Raw genomic sequence first — 25,366 nt, forward strand, 5'->3', positions numbered from 1 at the left:
CAAATTACAGTGGGACGCACAGTGGACAGGTATTTTTTCTGTGACAAGAATTAAGCTGTTTCTTCCCTTCCCATTTACTAATAATGCGTACAGGGGAAAAAATTCTTATATGCTCCTCTGTTATCTATTATTAGATAAATTTTCTCTTCACCACACCTTTCAGTAACTACATATACAGTGTTCAAGAACATTTGTAAATGTTACCGTAAAAGGTGATCGTCGATAATAAAAGTAGGTTCCCTCAAGATATGAGGTGTCTTTCATTGTGCACCACTTGATATCCCTGTGATACTCTCAGACGAGTCAGCCAATCTTGTAGCTAACCGTGCCACTCCTCTCAGAACATACATGATACCATGTGCTAGTCAAGTTGGTATGGATTTCAGTCGTTTAGCGGCGTACCATTGCAGACGGTAACAGCGTTTCACTAGCAACCGTTTTCATAGACAAACCACAATTTCCCGGTATCGTAGCGGTGAGTCAACGCCCGCTGTTCTTGATATCGACGACTGCATCTATACCACTGTGTACAGTTTCATATTCTTTCAGTATTTGTGGAAATTGGTCAGGTATGCAGATAATTCACCAGAAATAATCAAAGACTAGGTCATTATTATGTTTCTTGAAACATTCAGTTTAAATTTGTCTGCATTGAAGATGAAGACATCTTAGTACAAGACTGATACTTTTACTAATATTTCCAAGATTGCTTTCGGTTAATGTATTGCTGCGAGCTGTGGTGCCGTAGTGATTAGTGCGCGTCACCAGTTCAAACCCGACCACCGGTAATAATGTTATTTACAATTTGCATTTCTCAAAGGTTCTTGTACTATTTTATGTTTGTAATGTTAGTATATTCTGGAATATTTGATGTTTGTGTAAATATCGGCATTCTGAAATATTCAGTGTTTGTGCAAATAGCTGCACATTAGGTGCAGGAGGTCAGTTCTGTCCTGGATATACACTCATGTGCACAATAAACGTGCTTTCAGTTGTAAGCGTTGTGCTTCGTTGAGGACCATACTTTCGGATTTGGACCTGATTATGGTTCCGACGTGACACCTTCATCCTAAGAAAGGGATTGTCAGCGGAAAGCATGAGACTGCAGTTAAATAATCCCCAAAGCCATTAATGTACAGGGTATTCGGGTTAAACATATAATAATGTAAATGTAATAACTTGAGAAGTAATTGAGATTTTTTGACAGGTATATGTAACTCAGATTTTTTACACACCTATTATACCTCGAAATGCTCACCGTTAATGGCACGATAGACATCTAGTCTGTATTCCACTTCTCTCAAAGTGTTTTGCAGCATTGCAGGCGTAACGTTTGCGATAGTTTCACGAATACGATAGCGTAGATCTGGTAAGTCACGAACTTGCTTCTGGTACACTCGATCCTTGATAAACCCCTACAGAAAAAAAAATCAAGTAGCGTAATGTCTGGGCATCTAGGGGGCCAAGCAATCGATGGTCTACCTTACCCAAACCAAGACATCGCTCACGATGTTCGCAAAATAACATGGTGCGCCATCTTGTTGAAAGATCATGTCACGAGGAAATTGTAGCACAGCTACAGGTCCAACATGTCTACGCGAAGAAGAATGGACATATAGTTCTGTCTTTCAACAATCCAAAACAAACATTCATTTTTGGAGGGTCACGTTCGCACTCTGTCTCTATGTGGGGGGATTCAGTTCCCCAGATGCCGCAAGTGTGGAGTGTAGCCTCGTCCGAGAAACAGACGAAATCGAGGAATACCTCGTTGTCACCCATTTTTTCCAGAATCGTCTCAGCGGATGCCTTCCGTCGCGGCCTGTCGTTTGGCTTGATTTGCTGAAGCTGCAGTTTGTGCGCCCGTAGACGCAATCTTTTGTAGACAACATCGTGCACTGTTTAACACCGTAGCTGTCACTGCCTGTTTGCTTGGCGGATTGACTTTGAGGGTTCCTCTGAAAGACGTATTGGTTAATTCAGCAGTAGCCTCTGAACTGCGTGCTTGGCGTGATGGCCCAACATCGAAAGCAAACTTTCGGTTTCCCGAAGACTCTTGTCTCATTTCTTGATTGTTAAGTTAGTCGGAACAGTGTAAATTTGGAAATTTGTGGTAAGGACTACGGGACCAAACTGTGAGGTCGTTGGTCCCTAGGCTTACGCACTACTTAATCTAACTTAATCTAACTTAAACTAACTTACACTAAGGACCACACACACACACACACACACACACACACACACACACACACACACAGACACACACACACACGAGGGAGGACTCGAACCTCCGACGGGGGAGCCGCGCAAACCGTGACAAGACGTCATAGACCGCACGGCCACCTCGCGCGGCTCGGAACAGTTTAACCGACGTTAGCCCTGCCAGAGGAAGTAAACAGAACACCGTCTGTTGTGGAGACTACATGGCCACTGAGACGCTTCTACGAAAGCAATTACCCGAATGCGCACGTGGTACCAGCTGCCACAAGCAAACACAGAAAACACTTTGTGTTACCATATTTGTAGAAGCAAGCCACCAGTAAATATCTCAGTTACGTCTCAGTTTATTACATTTTATATTGTTATATGATTATCCTGGACACCCTGTATAGTATGACGCGCAGTAATGCAACTTTTGTCCCTCGGGTAGACCTACAATTTATTCTGTGAGTGACTTATCTTCGAATTGTCACTAACATCGCATTCCAGTCGAAAATATGGTTCAGTTGTATTTTCGGTAGTACCCCTCGGTATGGTAAGATGCAGAATCCATTTTATTAGCTCTATTCAAGGCGATCAACGTATGATGTGGAAAGAAGACCAAACCTGCACGCTCGAGGAATGTACTACGGTAAAGTACATTCGCAGGACCCACATAATGAGTTACCCTGAACAGTATCAGATTTGGATGAGTCACCTAGTTGTGACTTCAGTATGAATTACAGTTTAATTGGTGTACATTTAGCCGGTTGCTCGTTTAAAAGGACAAACAGGAGAGCAGTTCATATGGTAGAGAATTACATTTTTAAGTTTAATATTATTTCTGAAATTCTTCCAATGGATTTTTATCGAGTAGAACCAATGTGATTTCTCCACGACACCTCAAACTCCTCACTATTACCTTCTCTGCTACCGAAGTTGCACCTTCGAGCCATAGACGAGACAAATGGTATAGCTTTAGCTGCCAAGAACTGTAGTACTCTTTTTCTTGGCTGACTGCATTGAGACAGAAAACTAGGCAATGCGTATGGGAGAACGAGGTTCTATGCCTGCGATCGTCCAAGCAGAACAAAGATTGGGGCATCATGTGAGCATCCTTCCAGAGATGTCGTCGGTCATCGTAAGGCTACCGTAGTGCGCCCCTTGCAGTAAATGAACCGATTTCGGCACAAAATTATTGAGTGAAAACGCTGCATCAGGTGAAAATCATAGTTCGGCACAGGCATTGTGGAGTCGTTTTACAGGTCACCTTTCGTACTAAAATGCATTTTATTTTTATCTATATTAGCATCGGGGACAAATTACCCTTTGTTTGCTTATTGTTGCTGTCCTGGCTGTTGCAGATGCGTTGCCACTGGTTGCGGTGCTGAAGGCGTGCTGATGTCGGACCGCTCGCCATGACAGTTCACTGGTGGATGCATTGGTTCTGGATCACAACTGGTAAGTTTGCTCTGTTCGCTCGTCGTTCGCTTTTTACCTTCTTCATCTTTCCCTGACTTTCACGGATTAGGTCTATCGATCTGTTCTGGCCTCCGTTTCATCTTTTAATTGGCCTTTCCATGTTCCTCTTTCCTTTGGGTTTGTATTGTAAGGCCATCTCTGGCATCCTTGTTTCTTCCATCCGTTCCAGGCGTTCCTTCCACTTTTGTTTATGTTCTATTTTGTCATTTATTGCAAAAATATTCAGTTCTTGTCCAATATTTCCACTAGGGATCCTGTCCAACTTCGTGCACTCTTTGACTGCTCGTAAAAATTTTACTCCAACCCCCTGAACATGCAGGGATGTATTCTGTCACCTGCCTTGTTCTTTTTGGTACTGGACAGCCTAATGAAAAGTGTTGTTGATGGTAGGAGAAATAGGTATTCGGTGGGGAATGCAAGGCAGGCTTGAAGACCTTGACTTTGCTGAAGATATCTTGTCTGCTCTCGCAAAGATTGCGTGACATGGAAGAAAAGTTGGAAAGACTGAAAGAGGAAGCATAAATTGCAGGACTTAAAATAAATCTCCAGAAAACTAAGGAAATGAGAATTCAGTCTGAAAAACAAGCGAAGCAACAGTGTCTGGAAAGGAATTGGAACAAGTAGACTCCTTTGTATATCTAGGAAGCACCGTCTGTAAAGATGGAGGGGCCGAGGAGGATCTAAAGGCTCAGATACGGAAGGCAAATGGAGCCTTTGTACAACTGTACCCTGTCTGTCGTAATAAGAACATCTCGAGACGAACCAAGCTGCCCTTGTTCAGTAGCAACGTAAAGTCAGTCCTCTTGTATAGTTGCGAAACATGGAAGGTAACAAACATGATTGTAAACCAGCTGCAAGTCTTCATAAACCCGTGTTTTCGGCAAATTATAAATGTGAGGTGGCCAGATGTTATATCAAATGACGAATTGTGGGAGATGACAACCTAGCGACCAGTCCGTGAACAAATAAAGGAAAGAAAATGGAGGTGGATTGGTCACACAACACGCAAACAACAAGGTGCTGTTGAAAAGGCAGCACTGGATTGGAACCCACAAGGAACACGTAGACGTGGTCTCCCGAAAAAGACATGGAAAAGAAGGGGGGAAGAATAAGCTCTGAAAGCTGGTAAAACATGGAGTGAAGCGAAATGTTTGGCTGCCAATAGAACCAGATGGAACAGGAAATAAGTCAAGTAAGTCAAGTCCCCCTGAACATTGCTAGCTTTTTTTCTCCTCATAATCCAGGTTTCACTTCCGTACAATGGAATCTATACAGCCAGCATCTTACAGAACTTATGTTTGTGTTTCTTACTGTATTTTGTAATGTTGTTCTTGCAGTATATACTATGATCTCTCTTTAATTTACGAGGGTGAGTCAGTAAATAAGTCGCAACTGGGATAGAGACATCAGAGCCGCGTGTACAAGTCTGAAATTTATTTTGCTTTTCAACATTAAGTTTATTTGGTTCCTTAATATGCTGCAACCCACAAGGTCGATGTGTCGTAGGGTAGCTGTATCCAGCTGCACAAAAATTTCCATGAACTACAGTTAAAACCATATGCTTGGCGAATTTCGCTACAGTCGTGATTTGCGTAAATTCCATCGGCTCACAAAAATAGTTTTGTTGCAGTCGTGTGCAAGTTCATGTCACACCTGCCGTCTTGACCTGACTGCATGTCATTAGTCATTGGCCGCGGAATACTGTGTATCGGCTGCCTTCCACGCGACATGTGCTGCCACCTTCTAGATACGTACAGGCGCGAAATTTAATACGGTATTCGAAATTCTGGCGTTTGCGACTTATTTATTGACTCACCCTCGTAATATTTACATCCTTGCCTTCGTTAAAATTAATATAGCTCCCTAGGTAATTGAAATGCTGAACTTGTTTCAAAATCTGGTCTTGAATTACAATTTTTTTCGTTGTACACTTTTGATATCACGGTTTCACCCAGTAAGTTCCTGGTTCAACGTTTCTCGCAGCACTTTCCATTACTAAAATATTAAATGCTATTTAGTGAAGAGAGGTCTCCAGTTCCAACTTCCAGGCAATGAAAATAACAAATTTATATGAATAGAAACACATTGATCAGTTACACAGTGCACTTAAGACCAATGTATTGCAGGAGAAGATAGGTAACATCATTAATTGCTTGTAATGGTAGATAAAGGTACACCATATACCAATAATAGCTTGTAAAAATTTCTAAGTTGAGAAATGTAAGACTGAAAGCGATTTATTTGAAGGAGAATAGAAGAAAACAGTGACAAAGTGCATATAATTGTGTTAGACGTTGACGATTAATTGCGTAAAATAAGTGACGCCATAAGAATATTAGAAGAACGAGCCTTGAATATTTTCCAGGAAGAATTAACTTTGAGGAAACTTTGGCTAAGATCGGTATGTACTTATCGAACGTTGACAAGAGTAAATACAATCACACATTTTAAAAAAATCGAACTGAATTTGATAATTGGTTTATTGCTGTGGGTACAGCGCGTCATTCCAGGAACGAAACGGCAATCGTAGAAACGATTGGAATCTGATGATAGTGCACAAAAAACGTTTTCATCTGCTACCTATGACCCTTATAAATGACGGACAAAATCCATAACCTCAAAGGGGACTTCCCCAAAACACAATTGTGGAATTCGAGGTAGTTATCCTGTGGACATCGATTGAAAATACCGATGAAAATACTTCAACAGTTTTATTCACAGTGGCTTTCAACGAAAATTTAGCAATGTCCTCTTCGTTGTTTTGCTATTTTTCACAAATATAATCGCAAAATGCTCTTCCTTTAACTCACCAGCGAAACACGTAATATAAACATAATGCAGCCATCCTGAAGATGCCCGAAAGCAGTAGTGGTACAAGGAATGTCTTTATCGAATGACAGTAACAGAAATATTAATTATTATATACATATTGTACGTATATTAGTCATTTATCTCTCTCTCTCTCTCTCTCTCTCTCTCTCTCTCTCTCTCTCACGGTGTTTGGAGTTCCGCTCCACCAAAACTACGGTTCGATAGTTACGGTACTGTACATAAATGACGTAGTAAGTGGTAGGATTGGTTGCATTGGTAGGGGAAGAAACACGTAAATGAATGTATGCGAGAGAAACTGGGAGCCGACGACTTCTCAATTTTTTTTTCCCCTCCACATAATTAGAACCGCACATCGCACAGTTTTAGTCCGTCGTGCAGTGCATTTTATGTCATCGCAAAATATAAATTCGCTTCGCCTGAAGATGACAAGGAAGAAACTTGCTGGAACGTTGCCAGAGAACGACGCATTGACTCGGCTGTCAACCCGAGATGATTTTATCATATAAATTGTATTTTATAAGTAATAAAAATTAGTTTATCGAGTAACTTTCGCATTTTTGTACAACCAATGCAATTCAAGTGCACAAACATAAAATATATATAATTGGTGTTATTTTGTACCCAGTGGAGCGTTATTCATCACAATCAAAGGCAAGATTTTCCTGTTACTACTGATATGTGCGAAAGTTTTTATGAACAGCAACATGTTTCATACAAACTCAACGCCATATTGAGTTATTAGATATGTTTCTGTTTTGCTTTTTAATAATTTTACTTCTTATGAGGAAATTGCGTTTTCTAGCGCTACATGATAAATTTGTATTGTCTTTTTTTTATTTTTGCTACAACATACATCTGTTCCAAGTTACAAATCAAAATGTTTATGTAACAGGCAGGAGGATAGCTACGCAGAACAAAAATGTTCTGTAGGTTATGTGGTCCTGTATATATCCTCACTGAGTTCCTAGACAGTTCACCACTTTCGTTTTCTAGGTGAATCTATTACAAGACTGATCACACATGCAAACAAAGCGACTGAAATGAGGTAACGCCCGATAGAAATGCAACACGCCCAACATACAAGTAATGCGGTTACGATCTTGACTGAACAAAGCTACTAGAGTAACTACCGTAGTCTACGCTCGCTTCTGATAGTCTACGCTACAGTAGTTTTACAACTCTAACAGCGTTACATCATGTGCAGTGTACAGGGTGCCTCAGAGTATTTGTGACGAACGTGTAGGGGTGACCAATCAAGGCATGGGGAACAACCTTTGCCAGAGACAAAATGTTCGCTGACGCTTCCTAGTGACGATGTTAGGTGTCCTTTAGCATTCGCCAGCGCTGGGACGACGAGGTTTCACCGAACTACCAACCAGGTGTGCAGCATACTACCTACCCCAGTAAACTGATAGTGATTTTCAAGAAGAAAACCTTAGGAATCAGAGTATTTCATCGGGAAACTATACAGGGTGAGTCACCTAACGTTACCGCTGGATATATTTCGTAAACCACATCAAATACTGACGAACCGATTCCACAGACCGAACGTGAGGAGAGGGGCTAGTGTAATTGTTTAATACAAACCATACAAAAATGCACGGAAGTATGTTTTTTAACACAAACCTACGTTTTTTTAAAAATGGAACCACGTTAGTTTTGTTAGCACATCTGAACATATAAACAAATACGTAATCAGTGCCGTTTGTTGCATTGTAAAATGTTAATTACATCCGGAGATATTGTAACCTAAAGTTGACGCTTGAGTACCACTCCTCCGCTGTTCGATCGTGTGTATCGGAGAGCACTGCAACATACATCGCGTTTCGACAGAATGATCTGCCAACATTGCTCGAAAATGTCCCACTGGAAACGCGTCGACGTATGTGGTATCAGCATGATGGTGCACCTGCACATTCCGCAATTAACACTAGGCTGACCCTTGACAGGATGTTCGACGGGCGTTTCATAGGACGTGGAGGACGCATAAGTTGGCCAGCCCGTTCTCCTGATCTTACACCTCTGGACTTCTTTCTGCGGTGTACGTTAAAGGAAAATGTGTACCGTGATGTGCCTACAACCCCAGAGGATATGAAACAACGTATTGCGGCAGCCTGCGGCGACATTACACCAGATGTACTGCGGCGTGTACGACATTCATTACGCCAGAGATTGCAATTGTGTGCAGCAAAAAATGGCCACCACATTGAACATCTATTGGCATGACATGCCGGGACACACTCTATTCCACTCCGTAATTGAAAACGGAAACCACGTGTGTACGTGTACCTCACCCCTCATGGTAATGTACATGTGCGTCAGTGAAAAGGACCAATAAAAAGGTGTTAGCATGTGGACGTAATGTGCTGTTCCAGTCTCTTCTGTACCTAAGATCCATCACCGTTCCCTTTGGATCCCTACGTAATTCGGTGCTCTCCGATACACACGATCGAACAGCGGAGGAGTGGTACTCAAACATCAACTTTAGTTTACAATATCTCCGGATGTAATTAACATTTTACAATGCAACAAACGGAACTGATTACGTATTTGTTTATATGTTCAGATGTGCTAACAAAACTAACGGGATTCCATTTAAAAAACGTAGGTTTGTGTTAAAAAAACATACTTCCGTGCATTTTTGTATGGTTTGTAGTAAACAATTACACTAGCCCCTCTCCTCACGTTCGGTCACTGGAATCGGTTCGTCAGTATTTGATGTTGTTGTGGTCTTCAGTCCGGAGACTGGTTTGATGCAGCTCTCCATGCTACTGTATCCTGTGCAAGCTTCTTCATCTCCCAGTACGTACTGCAACCTACATCCTTCTGAATATGCTTAGTGTATTCATCTCTTGGTCTCCCTCTACGATTTTTACCCTCCACTCTGCCCTCCAATACTAAATTGGTGATCCCTTGATGCCTCAGAACATGTCCTACCAACCGATCCCTACTTCTAGTCAAGTTGTGCCACAAACTCTTCTTCTCCCCAATTCTATTCAATACCTCCTCATTAGTTATGTGATCCATCCATCTAATCTTCAGCATTCTTCTGTAGCACCACATTTCGAAAGCTTCTATTCTCTTCTTGTCCAAACTATTTATCGTCCATGTTTCACTTCCGTACATGGCTACACCCCATACAAATACTTTCAGAAACGACTTCCTGACATTTAAATCTATACAGAAACGCTTTCCTAGCCATTGCCAGTCTACATTTTATATCCTCTCTACTTCGACCATCATCAGTTATTTTGCTCCCCAAATAGCAAAACTCCTTTACTACTTTAAGTGTCTCATTTCCTAATCTAATTCCCTCAGCATCACCCGACTTAATTCGAGTACATTCCATGATCCTCGTTTTGCTTTTGTTGATGTTCATCTTATATCCTCCTTTCAAAACACTGTCCATTCCGTTCAACTGCTCTTCCAAGTCCTTTGCTGTCTCTGACAGAATTACAATGTCATCGGCGAACCTCAAAGTTTTTATTTCTTCTCCATGGATTTTAATACCTACTCCGAATTTTTCTTTTGTTTCTTTTACTGCTTGCTCAATATACAGATTGAACAACATCGGGGAGAGGCTACAACCCTGTCTTACTCCCTTCCCAACCACTGCTTCCCTTTCATGTCCCTCGACTCTTATAACTGCCATCTGGTTTCTGTACAAATTGTAAATAGCCTTTCGCTCCCTGTATTTTACACCTGCCACCTTCAGAATTTGAAAGAGAGTATTCCAGTCAACATTGTCAAAAGCTTTCTCCAAGTCTACAAATGCTAGAAACGTAGGTTTGCCTTTTCTTAATCTAGCTTCTAAAATAAGTCGTAAGGTCAGTATTGCCTCACGTGTTCCAACATTTCTGCGGAATCCAAACTGATCTTCCCCAAGGTCGGCTTCTACCAGTTTTTCCATTCGTCTGTAAAGAATTAGTGTTAGTATTTTGCAGCTGTGGCTTATTAAACTAATTGTTCGGTAATTTTCACATCTGTCAACGCCTGCCTTCTTTGGAATTGGAATTATTATATTCTTCTTGAATTCTGAGGTTATTTCGCCTGTCTCATACATTTTGCTCACCAGAAAACTGGCGTTCTACGGATCGGAGCGTGGAATGTCAGATCCCTTAATCGGGCAGGTAGGTTAGAAAATTTAAAAAGGGAAATGGATAGGTTGAAGTTAGATATAGTGGGAATTAGTGAAGTTCGGTGGCAGGAGGAACAAGACTTCTGGTCAGGTGACTACAGGGTTATAAACACAAAATCAAATAGGGGTAATGCAGGAGTAGGTTTAATAATGAATAGGAAAATAGGAATGCGGGTAAGCTACTACAAACAGCATAGTGAACGCATTATTGTGGCCAAGATAGATACGAAGCCCACGCCTACTACAGTAGTACAAGTTTATATGCCAACTAGCTTTGCAGATGACGAAGAAATTGAAGAAATGTATGATGAAATAAAAGAAATTATTCAGATTGTGAAGGGAGACGAAAATTTAATAGTCATGGGTGACTGGAATTCGAGTGTAGGAAAAGGGAGAGAAGGAAACGTAGTAGGTGAATATGGATTTGGGGACAGAAATGAAAGAGGAAGCCGCCTGGTCGAATTTTGCACAGAGCACAACATAATCATAACTAACACTTGGTTTAAGAATCATGAAAGAAGGTTGTATACATGGAAGAACCCTGGAGATACTAAAAGGTATCAGATAGATTATATAATGGTAAGACAGAGATTTAGGAACCAGGTTTTAAATTGTAAGACATTTCCAGGGGCAGATGTGGACTCTGACCACAATCTATTGGTTATGACCTGTAGATTAAAACTGAAGAAACTGCAAAAAGGTGGGAATTTAAGGAGATGGGACCTGGATAAACTAAAAGAACCAGAGGTTGTACAGTTGTACAGAGATTTAGGGAGAGCATAAGGGAGCAATTGACAGGAATGGGGGAAATAAATACAGTAGAAGAAGAATGGGTAGCTTTGAGGGATGAAGTAGTGAAGGCAGCAGAGGATCAAGTAGGTAAAAAGACGAGGGCTAGTAGAAATCCTTGGGTAACAGAAGAAATATTGAATTTAATTGATGAAAGGAGAAAATATAAAAATGCAGTAAGTGAAACAGGCAAAAAGGAATACAAACGTCTCAAAAATGAGATCGACAGGAAGTGCAAAATGGCTAAGCAGGGATGGCTAGAGGACAAATGTAAGGATGTAGAGGCCTATCTCACTAGGGGTAAGATAGATACCGCCTACAGGAAAATTAAAGAGACCTTTGGAGACAAGAAAACGACTTGTATGAATATCAAGAGCTCAGATGGAAACCCAGTTCTAAGCAAAGAAGGGAAAGCAGAAAGGTGGAAGGAGTATATAGAGGGTCTATACAAGGGCGATGTACTTGAGGACAATATTATGGAAATGGAAGAGGATGTAGATGAAGATGAAATGGGAGATACGATACTGCGTGAAGAGTTTGACAGAGCACTGAAAGACCTGAGTCGAAACAAGGCCCCCGGAGTAGACAATATTCCATTGGAACTACTGACGGCCGTGGGAGAGCCAGTCCTGACAAAACTCTACCATCTGGTGAGCAAGATGTATGAAACAGGCGAAATACCCTCAGACTTCAAGAAGAATATAATAATTCCAATCCCAAAGAAAGCATGTGTTGACAGATGTGAAAACTACCGAACTATCAGCTTAATAAGTCACAGCTGCAAAATACTAACACGAATTCTTTACAGACGAATGGAAAAACTAGTAGAAGCCAACCTTGGGGAAGATCAGTTTGGATTCCGTAGAAACACTGGAACACGTGAGGCAATACTGACCTTACGACTTATCTTAGAAGAAAGATTAAGGACAGGCAAACCTACGTTTCTAGCATTTGTAGACTTAGAGAAAGCTTTTGACAATGTTGACTGGAATACTCTCTTTCAAATTCTAAAGGTGGCAGGGGTAAAATACAGGGAGCGAAAGGCTATTTACAATTTGTACAGAAACCAGATGGCAGTTATAAGAGTCGAGGGACATGAAAGGGAAGCAGTGGTTGGGAAGGGAGTAAGACAGGGTTGTAGCCTCTCCCCGATGTTGTTCAATCTGTATATTGAGCAAGCAGTAAAGGAAACAAAAGAAAAATTCGGAGTAGGTATTAAAATTCATGGAGAAGAAATAAAAACTGTGAGGTTCGCCGATGACATTGTAATTCTGTCAGAGACAGCAAAGGACTTGGAAGAGCAGTTGAATGGAATGGACAGTGTCTTCAAAGGAGGATATAAGATGAACATCAACAAAAGCAAAACAAGGATAATGGAATGTAGTCTAATCAAGTCGGGTGATGCTGAGGGAATTAGATTAGGAAATGCACTTAAAGTAGTAAAGGAGTTTTGCTATTTGGGGAGCAAAATAACTGATGATGGTCGAAGTAGAGAGGATATAAAATGTAGGCTGGCAATGGCAAGGAAAGCGTTTCTGAAGAAGAGAAATTTGTTAACATCGAGTATAGATTTAAGTGTCAGGAAGTCATTTCTGAAAGTATTCGTATGGAGTGTAGCCATGTATGGAAGTGAAACATGGACGATAAATAGTTTGGACAAGAAGAGAATAGAAGCTTTCGAAATGTGGTGCTACAGAAGAATGCTGAAGATTAGAGGGGTAGATCACATAACTAATGAGGAAGTATTGAATAGGATTGGGGAGAAGAGAAGTTTGTGGCACAACTTGACCAGAAGAAGGGATCGGTTGGTAGGACATGTTCTGAGGCATCAAGGGATCACCAATTTAGTATTGGAGGGCAGTGTGGAGGGTAAAAATCGTAGAGGGAGACCAAGAGATGAATACACTAAGCAGATTCAGAAGGATGTAGGTTGCAGTAGGTACTGGGAGATGAAAAAGCTTGCACAGGATAGAGTAGCATGGAGAGCTGCATCAAACCAGTCTCAGGACTGAAGACCACAACAACAACAACATGGTAGAGTTTTGTCAGGACTGGCTCTCCTAAGGCTGTCAGTAGTTCTAATGGAATGTTGTCTACTCCCGGGGCCTTGTTTCGACTTAGGTCTTTCAGTGCTGTATCAAACTCTTCACGCAGTATGATAGCTCCCATTTCATCTTCATCCTCTTCCATTTCCATTATATTGTCCTCAAGTACATCGCCCTAGTATAGACCCTCTATATACTCCTTCCACCTTTCTGCTTTCCCTTTATTGCTTAGAACTAGGTTTCCATCTGAGCTCTTGGTATTTGATGTGGTTTACGAAATATATCCAGCGGTAACGTTAGGTGACTCACCATGTATTTTAGAAGCGAATCAATTTTGCTCGTCCTACCGCCTTCCACGCGCAGCAGCAGACTGGATGATAGGCAACACGTATTCCATATAAACGCTGCCGGCTGCTTACATCCTGCTGCCTCTGAGGGGAAGCCTCAGCGAACATTTTGTTTCTAACAAAAGTTCCCCATGACATGATCCATCACCTGTAGACGTTTGCCACAAGAACTTAGAAACATCCCGTATTTCGCATGTATAGTCATTTCAGGACGAAATGGTTGTTGTTTGTTTTTGTACTGTGTGACTTTATGAACATAGCAGAGTCTAGATCACATATTTATTATTGTAATAACTGGTTTCGGCTAATTAAGCATTTTTTGTGCTTGAAATGTTCAAACTCCTTACAGGAAAATGTTAATAAAAACTACAGACTAACTGCTGAAGGCTGTCAAAATATTTTGTGCTTTGTAGTATGGGACACTCGCACTCAAAGCACGAAACCGACAACTTGAAGGGTGTTATTCAGACTGCACTGCACTGCACTCGGCGAAAGATTCCAACTCTGTTTCGTCCTATTCTCCTTGTTGAATATTTTAATTACCGCATTGTGCATGTGGACGTACACCATAGGGAACACAAAAATCACTCTGCTCCTTTCACGAGCGCGAGCTGCAGTTTTTTCGCCGCCAGCCTTTGTCCTTTTTGGCTGGCACGCTTTATCGGTGCCTCGGCAGCGCGGGAGTCGCTAAACAAAAGAGCAACGCGTGCTGCCCCCGCCCCTCCGCCGCCCGCCGTGCTTCTTTTGTCGCAGACTGCAGCGACGCGCCTCGGCGTTCTGACAATGTAACACACCGACGGGTGAATGTGTGGCGCGAAGCAGATTACACTGCATTTTAACAGATGCCAGGCGCTTCGCAAAACAAAGACAGAAGAAATGAACCGCTATGTTTACAGCTGTCCGTTCTGTGCAACAAGAAATGATTTTCAAACTTTTCATTTTCCCCAGAACGTAAAACTGACGTCTATTATTAGCTGCAAAGTTAAACCAATCTGAATTCATTTACAAGTGAAAAAGTGATTGCTGATAAAATATTCACTCAGGTGGAATGAGGAATGATGAATCTGCAATGATTCTTAAAAAATGCGAGTAGAACAATATACTATTGACTTTTACATGAATATGTTGCTCTATGGTTGCCGTCGAAGTAAAAATCGGGTACGTTTCTAGTACACACCGTCACGTAGTTCCTCCGACACTCGTCAGTGCTCTTAAAATTTCGATAAGTGACTGAATGTAAGTTTTGTCAGGTGCTGAAACCATTGTTTTTCAACTATTATTTCATTATGCGATGAAAGTGAATTTTCCTCTAGATTTTCCTTAAGCTTTGGTACGGTTTACGATGACAGAGAGCCAGATTTAGTGTCTACATAGAATGGTATTGAGAACATTTGTTCCGCAGCACAATATATTGCTCGTGACGGAACGCATGTACTCGTTCATTGTGACATCTGTCCTTAATTTGACCCCAAAGCTTTCAGTGGTCAGCCTAGAGTGACAGACTGCCATCCAGCGTGGGTGCTGATAGTTGATAGAAACGCGTTGCTAATACAGTGACATTGTCTGAAATAAAGGAAAAGGAATCCTCTTCGCAGAGTAATATGAAGGAAACAAGAGAGACGTTGGCAAATTTGGATCAGACCAAAGCGGCGACACGGTTTCCAGTTGCTTCGCAAAATATTCCTGCAAGATTTTTACCGAGCGAGGTGGCGCAGTGGTTAGGACAATGGACTCACATTCGGGAGGACGACGATTCAATCCTGCGTCCGGTCATTCAGAGTTGGGTCTTCCGTGATTTCCCTAAACCTCTTAAGGCAAGTGCGAAGATGGTTCCGTTGAAAGGGCATGGCCCATTCCCGCCTGCGTCTTTCCCTCATCCGAGATTGTCCCTCGCCTCTAATGACCCCGTTGTCGACGGGACGTTAAACACACTCCTCTTCCTGCTTCAAGACTATTTGTTACCCCACTAAGCTCCACATATTCCACTGCCTGTTCTTAGGGCGACAAAGTACCTTAGCCAAGAAAAGCTGTGGAAGACTGCATTGCTTGGGTTTCTAGACTGCATCATTTTTAGTATTAATTTGTTGGATGCTCCTACTACACCTCGGGATTAGATTCTCTACTAGCTGATGTAAGTTCTTTGAAAAACAACTGATGAATACTTTCGAACAGTAAAGTAACAAGAAAGTCTGCATTTTAACTACAACTACATGTTTATGACGAAATACAATATGGAATACAATTTAATATTAAGCGATTATTTCCTTCTTCAGAAAATTCATACCACACATTAACAGTCCGAATCCAAATCGAACCGACGGCCTTGCGTTAAGAAATCATGATTGAGCCAGTTTACTAAGCGTCTCAATTTCCACAGTGTTCAATAGATCGTTATGTTCATAAAAATACTACACAGTTCATTTGTTAGTATCGATCTAATGTCTCTAACGACATTTGGGTAAGGTGCCACGCGGCGTTTACAACACTAGTAAGAGACAAGTTACGCTGTAACAAAATAAATTCTCAGAATCGCCATCCAAATCAGGTATCATTGCGCATGCCTTCTCTATACTATCCGAGATCTCACAGTTCCTCACCAAAACGCATTTTTTGCAATATATTACCAAAATTATAAGGGCGAAGGCAGACACATTGTCACTCTCTGATGACTAGAGTACTATCGATACTTTATATTGTGCAGACATCACCCGGCTTCCAGAATCTAGGAACGCGCTCACCTCTGATTGATCCTATCTGTGGCCAGGGTTGTTGTATCTGCTACTCTACAACTAGGTCAGTCCCATACATGTCAAATCATGTTTTAAATAAAGCTTACGCTTTCACCCAAAATTTATTCTCAAAAATACTGAATGAACATTAATTAAGCACATATTTACATATTTTTAAGAACAGGGTAAATATGCTACTTTGCCGATGTAATTACTGGCTGTTTTTACATTGTATCTTCCATTCATGGTAGAGACCCATTCCACTATTGGACAACACTTTGGACGTGCTCGGACTTTCTTAGTTGCTCACTATCTCAAGGTTCGTCCTCCGAGGGCACTTCTCATTCACTTCACAGACGTTCTTTAAATATACATGCTATATACTGTTACTTACTACGGGAAAACTTTGAGTTGTAGGTTATGTTCTGTATGTAATAAACTATACATTTCAGAAAAAGTTCTGCATGACCTCGGTTCCGAGAGCTCCGCAACCTGTACAGAAAACTGGAATACGGATCAACACAAAATCATTTCCGCTCTTTATGTTGCTCATGAAAGCCACACAATGCATGTTGTGCGACCATACAGCAGGACCTCCAGAGGTGGTGGTCCAGATTGCTGTACACACCGATAACTCTAATACCCAGTAGCACGTCCTCTTGCATTGATGGATGCCTGTATTCGTCGTCGCATACTATCCACAAGTTCATCAAGGCATTGTTGATCCAGATTGTCCTATTCCTCAACGGCGATTCGGCGTAGATCCCACAGAGTGGTTGGTGGGTCACGTCGTCCATAAACAGCTCTTTTCAATCTATCCCAGACATGTTACATAGGGTTCATGTCTGGAGAATATGCTGGCCACTCTAGTCGAGCGATGTCGTTATCCTGAAGGAAGTCATTCAGAAGATGTGCACGATGGGGACGCGAATTGTCGTCCATGAAGACCGAAGACTAGTGCCTCGCCAATACGCTGCCGATATGGTTGCACTATCGGTCGGAGGATGACATTGACGTATCGTACAGCCGTTACGGCGCCTTCGATGACCACCAGCGGCATACGTCGGCTCCACATAATGCCACCCCAAAACAGTAGGGAACCTCCACCTTGCTGCACTCGCTGGACAGTATGTCTAAGGCATTCAGTCTGACCAGTTTGCCTCCAAACACGTCTCCGACGATTGTCTGGTTGAAGGCATATGCGACACTTATCGGTGAAGAGAACGTGATGCGAATCCTGAGCGGTCCATTCGGCATGTTGCTGGGACCATCTGTACCGCGCTGCATGGTGTCGTGGTTGCAAAGATGGACCTCGCCATGGACGTCGGGAGTGAAGTTGCGCATCATGCAGCCTATTATGCACAGTTTGAGTCGTAATACGACATCCTGTGGCTGCGCAAAAAGCATTATTCTACATGGTGGCGTTGCTGTCACTGTTACTCCGAGCCATAATCCGTAGGCAGCGGTCATCCACTGCAGTATTAGCCCTTGGGCGCTCTGAGCGAAGCTTGTCACCGATAGTTCCTGTCTGTCTGTCTGTATCTCCTCCTTGTCCGAACAACATCGCTTTGATTCACTCCGAGACCCCTGGACACTTCCCTTGTGCAGAACCCTTCCTGGCACAAAGTAACAATGCGGACGCGATCGAGCCGCGGTATTGACCGTCTAGACATGGTTGAACTACAGACAACACGAGCCGTGTACCTCCTCCCTGGTGGAATGACTGGAACTGAACGGCTGTCGGACCCCAGCCGTCTAATAGGTGCTGCTCATGCATGGTTGTTTACATCTTTGGGCGGGTTTAGTTACATCTCTGAACAGTCAGAGGGACTGTGTCTGTGATACAATATCCACAGTCAACGTCTATATTCAACAGTTCTGGGAACGAGTGAGATGCAAAACTTCTTTTGATGTGTGTATTAATGATATAAAACCTAAGTTCAAATGGTGAACTGTCGGTTTTGTATCCCGCCTGGAAGGCGGTGCGTGGATCTGCTCCTGCAAACTGAAAGGTTGGCCGAATGAAGGAACCGAGTAAGGAGTAGGAGCAGGTGAGGTAAACCACGTCGGTACTGCGAGTGAGTAAAAGTGGTTTACTGGTGCATGAACATTCACAGAGGCATACATAACTTAGTACGTAGGTGCGAATCTGAAGCGAAGTGTCCCAGCTGTCTACTGTTCATGAAATGGGCTGAATCTTGAGCGGAGCTCGTAGAGCTCCACAGCACCGGCTAGAAGGCGCTGTCGTCGGTGTCTGTCGTAGTGCCAACCTAAGTCGTGGCATCGTAGCTATCGATACCACAGTCGATGTTATTAGACATCGTTGTATAATCTGTTCAAAGAAAGTCAGAAGTAAGAAAGGTGGTCCTATGTTTTAGGTATCTATACAGCCTGAAGCCTCGCATTACGCCAGCTGACCTAAATACGCGGATACAGCGTGCGTGCATGCATGTCACATTACCACTTCGCATCTGTATGAGTAATCAGCACTAGCTCTAGAGACGAATAGATACTACAATGGCACGTAGGCCTGCATTATTCGCAGTACTGGATATAAATTATTTGGACATGTAACCCTTTTCTGATTTACAGCCGTCTTCCTTTAAATGCAGTGCACACGTAATCGCAAACTACTAGACTACGCGTCCTCTCTTGGTCGTTGATTCTTTTTTTTTTTAAGAGCAGGTGATGGCTGTAATGCTAAAAGAGTTTACCTGTTCAAATATTTGTGTCTAAGGCCCGCGAATTCTGCAGTTTAGTAAGGTATGTAGGTCACCGGTGCTTTGCAAAGGTCGAAGCGAACACGTTTCGCAGCTGCTGCTGAATGGTGAGCTGCGACCGCCATAAGAACGGTAGGAGTAGTGTGTTGCGGGCTGTTGGCCCTCGGCGCCCTTCGTTTGGTGGACGAGCGGGGGCGGCGGCGGCGGCCACGGAAGCGGCGACGCGGGGCCATTGTGGCCGGGCTTTGTGCCGGCAGCATCCTCCGTGCCGACCATCGATCCCACCGGAGGCCTTCCTGTCTAAACGCCGGGCCCCGAGATTAAATGGAGGCACTGCCGGCTCCGTCTCGCAGCCTCGACCTGTTGAATCCAGCGCGCAGATTCACCCTTTTAGTAAATGACCGAAGTTGTGGCTAGAAGCACTCTGGTAAATCTTGTTTCTCTTTTCTCTAGAAACGCTCCCAGTTGCGTCTTACTGGAGAATACAACTTTTTCACCTTTCTCCATGGCGATGTCTTCGAATGCGTGGAGCACGTGCAGATTTCTTCAACCACCAACTACAACACAAAATCGTTGACACATTAGCAACAGGCGTCACTTCTTAGAGCACCGCAAAACGTGCCTCAGGAGCAAGGTAGAAAATGTGATAAGACCGTTACTGTTTAAATACAGGGTGAAAAGTATTTAAACCGACAAACTCTGGGAGGTTGTAGGGGACATCAAAACAGATGTTTTTCCCTAATGTCATTTTTTCCTATGAGGATTATTTAAACCGGTGGAGGCCCTATTGCGATCTTCAGTTGTTAGAGGGCGTATTACGTTCTTTAGTTGTAGGCAACTGCTGTCCACCAGTGTAGTAGTGCATTGTCTCTGTTTACTAATGGAGCGATACACCTGGAGTGAGTATACTGATATGGTTGGTGCGTACTACGTAGCGCACCACAACGGACGAGCTGCACAGCGGGTTTATCAACAACGATATCCTAATCGCCGTATCCCGCATCATACGATCTTTGTTGCTGTGTACCAACGTCTGCGTGAGACCGGGTCATTTAGCAGATTACCTGGACAGGGACGCCGTCGCACGGTAAGAACACTGCAATTTGAGGAAGCTGTCTTGCAGCATGTGGAGCGGGATCCTTCAATCTGCACTCGTGCAATTTCACCTAACATGGGGACGAATGAGACGAATGTAAGAACAGTCCTTCGAGAGAAATTGTTACGTCCATTTCACTTACAGCGTGTCCACAACCTGGAACCAGTTGATTATCCACCCACAGCACAGTTTTCCCAGTGGTACCTGGAACAGTGTGAAATGCATCCTACATTTCCATCCTCTGTGTTGTTTATCGATGAAGCAACGTTCGGGCGTGATGGAGTCTTCAACATGCACAATTCGCATGTTTGGAGTGAGGATAACCCACATGCCACAGTTACTAGCGCTCATCAAGTGCGGTTCTGCGTTAGTGCGTGGGTCGGTGTTGTTGGGGGCTGTTTAATTGGGCCGCATCTGATACCTAGGCCATTAAATGGCAGGCACTATTACAATTTTCTCACCAGAGCATTGCGATCATTCCTGGAAGACGTCCCCTCCCTACAAGACAACGCATGTGGTTCCAACATGATGGGACGACGGCACATTTCAGTCGTCGTGTGCGTCGATTCCTGGACCGACGGTTCCCAGAAACGTGGATTGGCAGAGGTGGTCCTGTACCAAGGCCTGCTCGATCCCCAGATATGTCCACTTTTTTTGTGTGAGGAGAGATGCTCAACCTTGTTTACGCAACTCCTGTTGCACCAGAAGAGGATCTGGTTGCCCGGATAGTAGCAGCAGCAGCAGCAGCAGCAGCAGCAGCAGAAACAATTCAAGATACTCCTGGGGTTTTTGCCCGTGTCAGACAGAACATGATCCGACAGTGTAATCTTTGTTTACGTGTCAATGGAGGCATTTTTGAAAATCTGCTCTAATTGAAAATGGGTTGTGTTAATGTGTTGTCTCTTGGTCATAAAAAAATGGAAAAGTGTTTCTTAGTTTAATTAATTTGCCATCAGAGAAATATTCCTCTACCGGTTTAAATACTCCTCATAGGAAAAAATGACAGTGGGAAAAATATTTGTTTTTTATGTCCCCTACAACCTCCCAGAGTTTGTTGGTTTAAATACTTTTCACCCTGTATACGTTAACGATCCATGGGTAACGTCATAAGCTACAGGAGGCTGCACACCAACGATGCAGTTATCTGTAATAAGGCAGCAACACCAGAGACTCTAGCGAACTGTAGGGAATCGATGATTAGTGCACGGACTAGCAGTTGATCCTGACCGTAAATGTAACGTACTGCGCATAGACAGGCGAAGAAATTCACTACCGTTCAGTTATAGTATCTGCGAAAAATCACTAAAATCACTGGGAACAGTATCTACTGTATAGTATTTGTGCGTAACCATCTGGAGCGATTCAAAGTGGGATGACCACACTAAACAAATTGCAGGAAAAGCAGATGCCAATTTGAGATTCCTTGGAAGAATGTTAAGGAAATGTAATACGTCCACCAAATAAATATCTAACAAAACACTTTTCGATCAGTTTTTGAGTATTGCTAATCGTTGTGGGCCGTTTACACGGCTAACAGATGTGAAGGTCCAATGAGGCGCTGCACGTTTCACCCTCATTCGTTTAGTACATGAGATTTTTGCTTAGATATTCCACAAACTTCAGTGGCAGACGGTACAAAAGAGGCGTTGTACATCACGAAGAGGTTTCCTGTGGCAACTCCGATAGCGTATGTTCGAAGAAAAGTCGGGCAACAAAATATTTCTTCGCGAAATAACCGTAACTAGCAAATCAGGTAAATTTGCAGCTCATACGGAGATTTCCACGTCTACAATTACATCCATACTCCGCAAGCCACCTGACGGTGTGTGGTGGAGGGTACCTTGAGTACCTCTATCGGTTCTGTCATTCTTTCCACAATGAATTTTTCACTCTCCAGCGGAGTGCGTGCTGTTTCGAAACTCCGTCAGAGATTAAAATTGTGTGCTGGACTGGGACTCGTATCTGGCTCCAATGGCTAAGCCATGTCCTGTATTATCCTTTCCTCGTGCAGCGCTAGTCTCACAAGGTATGCAGGAAAACTTCTGTGAAGTTTGGAAGGTAGGAGATGAGGAACTGGTGCAGGTGAAACTGTCAGACCGGGTCGTGAGTCATGGTTGGCTAACTCAATCGGTAGAGCACTTGCCCGAGGAAGGCAAGGGTCCGAGGTTCGAGTCCCGGCCCTGCACACAGACTTACCCTGCCAGAAAGTTTCAATAACTATTCTTTCCACGCGCAATTCGAGAATGGAACACCGCAAAGGGGGCAGAGGGGGTCAGAAGCATTATCCGCCAAAAATCTTAAGGTAGCTTGCGGGCTATAGACATAGATGTCTTAGGACATAGATGTCTTAGGACATAGATGTCTTAGGACATGATAGATTGTATTCGCTATTATGAAGGAAAATCCTCCAGTAAATGTATACTCTAATCGTCACGGTTTCCGAGGTATAGCGATTCGACACTAATGGCGTTGGTAATTTGATATGAATTACGTTCGTTTGGCTTCAAGGGCAGCGATATACACCGGCCGTCCAGAAAATTCCGACACTGACTTTTTCCTGGCGTATACCGACGTAGCGCAGTAACTACGGTCGCAGTTGAACTGACAACTGTATATACCAAAACTTCTTTCGACCGGTCACTTATGAGCAGATAGTGTTAAGCAGCGGACGTGCGGTCGTAGTGCACCAGCATAGTTGTGTCACAAATCGCAATGGAGAAAAATCTGTAAATCAAGTGTTCAAGACATTCTCTAGTATGTTTGGAAGAAGAGAAAGTGTGTGCAATGTTTGTCCCACACATCTTGACTCCCGAACGAAGTCGACACCGCTTCGACACGTGCTGCGGCTTGACTGAAATGCAAAACGTGAAGAATTATTTTCGGATGATGTTCCGAGCAGAACCAACAAGCTTCACTGTTACAGATTTGGTTCTCTGTGATGGCGAGCCTTTCACGTCTTCCGCAAGCTAGATAAGAAATCACTTAACAGTTTTGAGAGCCTGAGTGAAAATCTCATTCTGCAAACATCCCCCAGGCTGTGGCAAAGGCATATCTCCGCAACATCCTTTCTTCCAGGAGTGCTAGTTCTGCTAGTTTCGCAGGAGAGCTTCTGTGAAGTTTGGAAAGTAGGAGACGAGGTACTGGCGGAAGTAAAGCTGTGAGGACAGGTCGTGAGTTGTGCTTGGATAGCTCAGTTTTGGCCGGAACGGTAGCTCTGCTTGTTCGACCAGAGGGTTAGCTACCCTGTGTAACAAAAAACTGAGTGAATGAATCAACGAAGACCCTAAACGGGTGTCATCGGACGTACGCCCCCGAACAAATTCAACGAACAATGTTGAACGAAATGAGATCAACATACAATAGAAAAAGTTTGGTACAGTGAAAGGCAATGGTCCCGAGTTCGAGTCACGGTCCGGCACACAGTTTTAATCATAACAGCGCACACTCCGCTGCAGAGTGAAAATCTCATTCTGGAATATCTCAGTTTTCAGTGATGTACAACGATATGTGGTGTTCTGTCAGCCCAAAAACACCGGGTGTTCCGCTGAGCTGTTGAGATTTGTCTCGAAAGTGAATAGTAATGTCATGCCCACAAATTATGTATTTTCCCTTTTTAGCATGCCCTTTTGGGAAACACCTTTCTTCCATCAAAATTAAATCGGGGTACGTCTATGTTCTGTAATCTAAAAATATCCATCACTTGAAATAACATGATACTAAAATTCGACACACACATATAAAGTTTTACCAACACACAAATTTTCCCCAACTAATTGGTAAAATTTTTATTTACTGGTATCTCATTTTACTGAACTGATACGTACACAACGGACTGGCAGTGTACTATGGCGTAAAGTCATCAAATGTTATGGCGTACAAGCACACGTACAAACTTGGCAATCGACAATGTGGATCACTTATATGATACCCAGAGATTACAGCGCATAGTTCAGTTGACACTATTTGAAGTAATTGATAATATTGTAAACTTCGTATTTTACTTTTACCTACTACTTCAAGAGAATGAAAATCACGAGGAGAACAATAAATCTAGCACATCAGCAATTAAAGAGACTCGACGTGTGAACGGCTGAGCATCCACGAACGGAATGAATGATCCTGTCAATGTCATTGGATTTTATCGTAGATGCTTCGGTTATGCATAGCCATTCAAAACATCTATGCTAATTCTGATGTTTATGGACGAAACCTCGATGTTTTCACTTCGTCGATGTATCGTTTGCATCTCTAGTCAGGAGGTAGTAGTCGGTTATACATGGACGCTCGGCTATGTGTGTCGTGTCCGATTATCTCGTTTAATTATTGTTTCATATGTAGTGCTCTGTACTAGATTAATCTGTCAAGTAGGAAAATGGCTGAGCTGAATATTCAGTGTGAAAAAATGTACTAGAAGTTGTGACGTATAGCCGATTTCAGACATTATGTAATTCCATTGTTGGTGTTCGTGCAACAAACAAGGAAAAAAAAGCTTGGAGTTTGAGCTCGCGATTGACTGTGGCAAATGACAGCCCATGTTGGGGATATTGTAATATCACATTTCATTAAAGAAATAACTATGTCCGATACTGTGATGTGTGTAGGAACCAAAGACGTTCCTCTTTGCAGAAGAAAAGGGGAAACGCGAACATTATCATTGCATTATCTCTGATCTTTATTATCTGCGTTGTTGAATGTAATGTTAATAACTCATATTTTGTTCTGCCCTTATTAAGACGAAGGGATCTTACGACTGGTGAATATTACGTATTATAACTTGATAGTAAGAGTAAAAGTTGTACTCCAGGTAGAAATAAGCGAGTGTTTTATCTCTGATAAATAATTGAGAGAGACTCTAAAGTAAATATTACACTTTCTGGACATTCCGCTTCCAATAGAAAATCTCAGCTACACTCCGTCGACGTGAATTTGGAGATACACTGGGGAGACCGGCAGACGAACATGCAACTTAACAAGGCGGCTTTCAACGGACTC

At 42.8% G+C, this 25,366-nt stretch overlaps 1 protein-coding gene across 4 annotated transcripts in view; it reads left to right on the forward strand.

Moving 5' to 3' along the window:
• The window catches only part of LOC124795696 (skin secretory protein xP2-like), a 564,174-nt gene that overhangs the window by 455,575 nt on the left and 83,233 nt on the right, over positions 1 to 25,366 (forward strand). For all 4 annotated transcript variants that reach the window (XM_047259780.1, XM_047259800.1, XM_047259787.1 and 1 more), the window contains one exon: positions 3,561 to 3,657. In XM_047259780.1, the coding sequence (XP_047115736.1) occupies positions 3,615 to 3,657 (43 nt within the window). In that variant the 5' untranslated portion in view covers positions 3,561 to 3,614. The remainder of the gene's footprint in view (positions 1 to 3,560; positions 3,658 to 25,366) is intronic.

The sequence above is a fragment of the Schistocerca piceifrons genome, chromosome 1, assembly GCF_021461385.2.
Source record: "Schistocerca piceifrons isolate TAMUIC-IGC-003096 chromosome 1, iqSchPice1.1, whole genome shotgun sequence".
NCBI lineage: Eukaryota > Metazoa > Arthropoda > Insecta > Orthoptera > Acrididae > Schistocerca > Schistocerca piceifrons.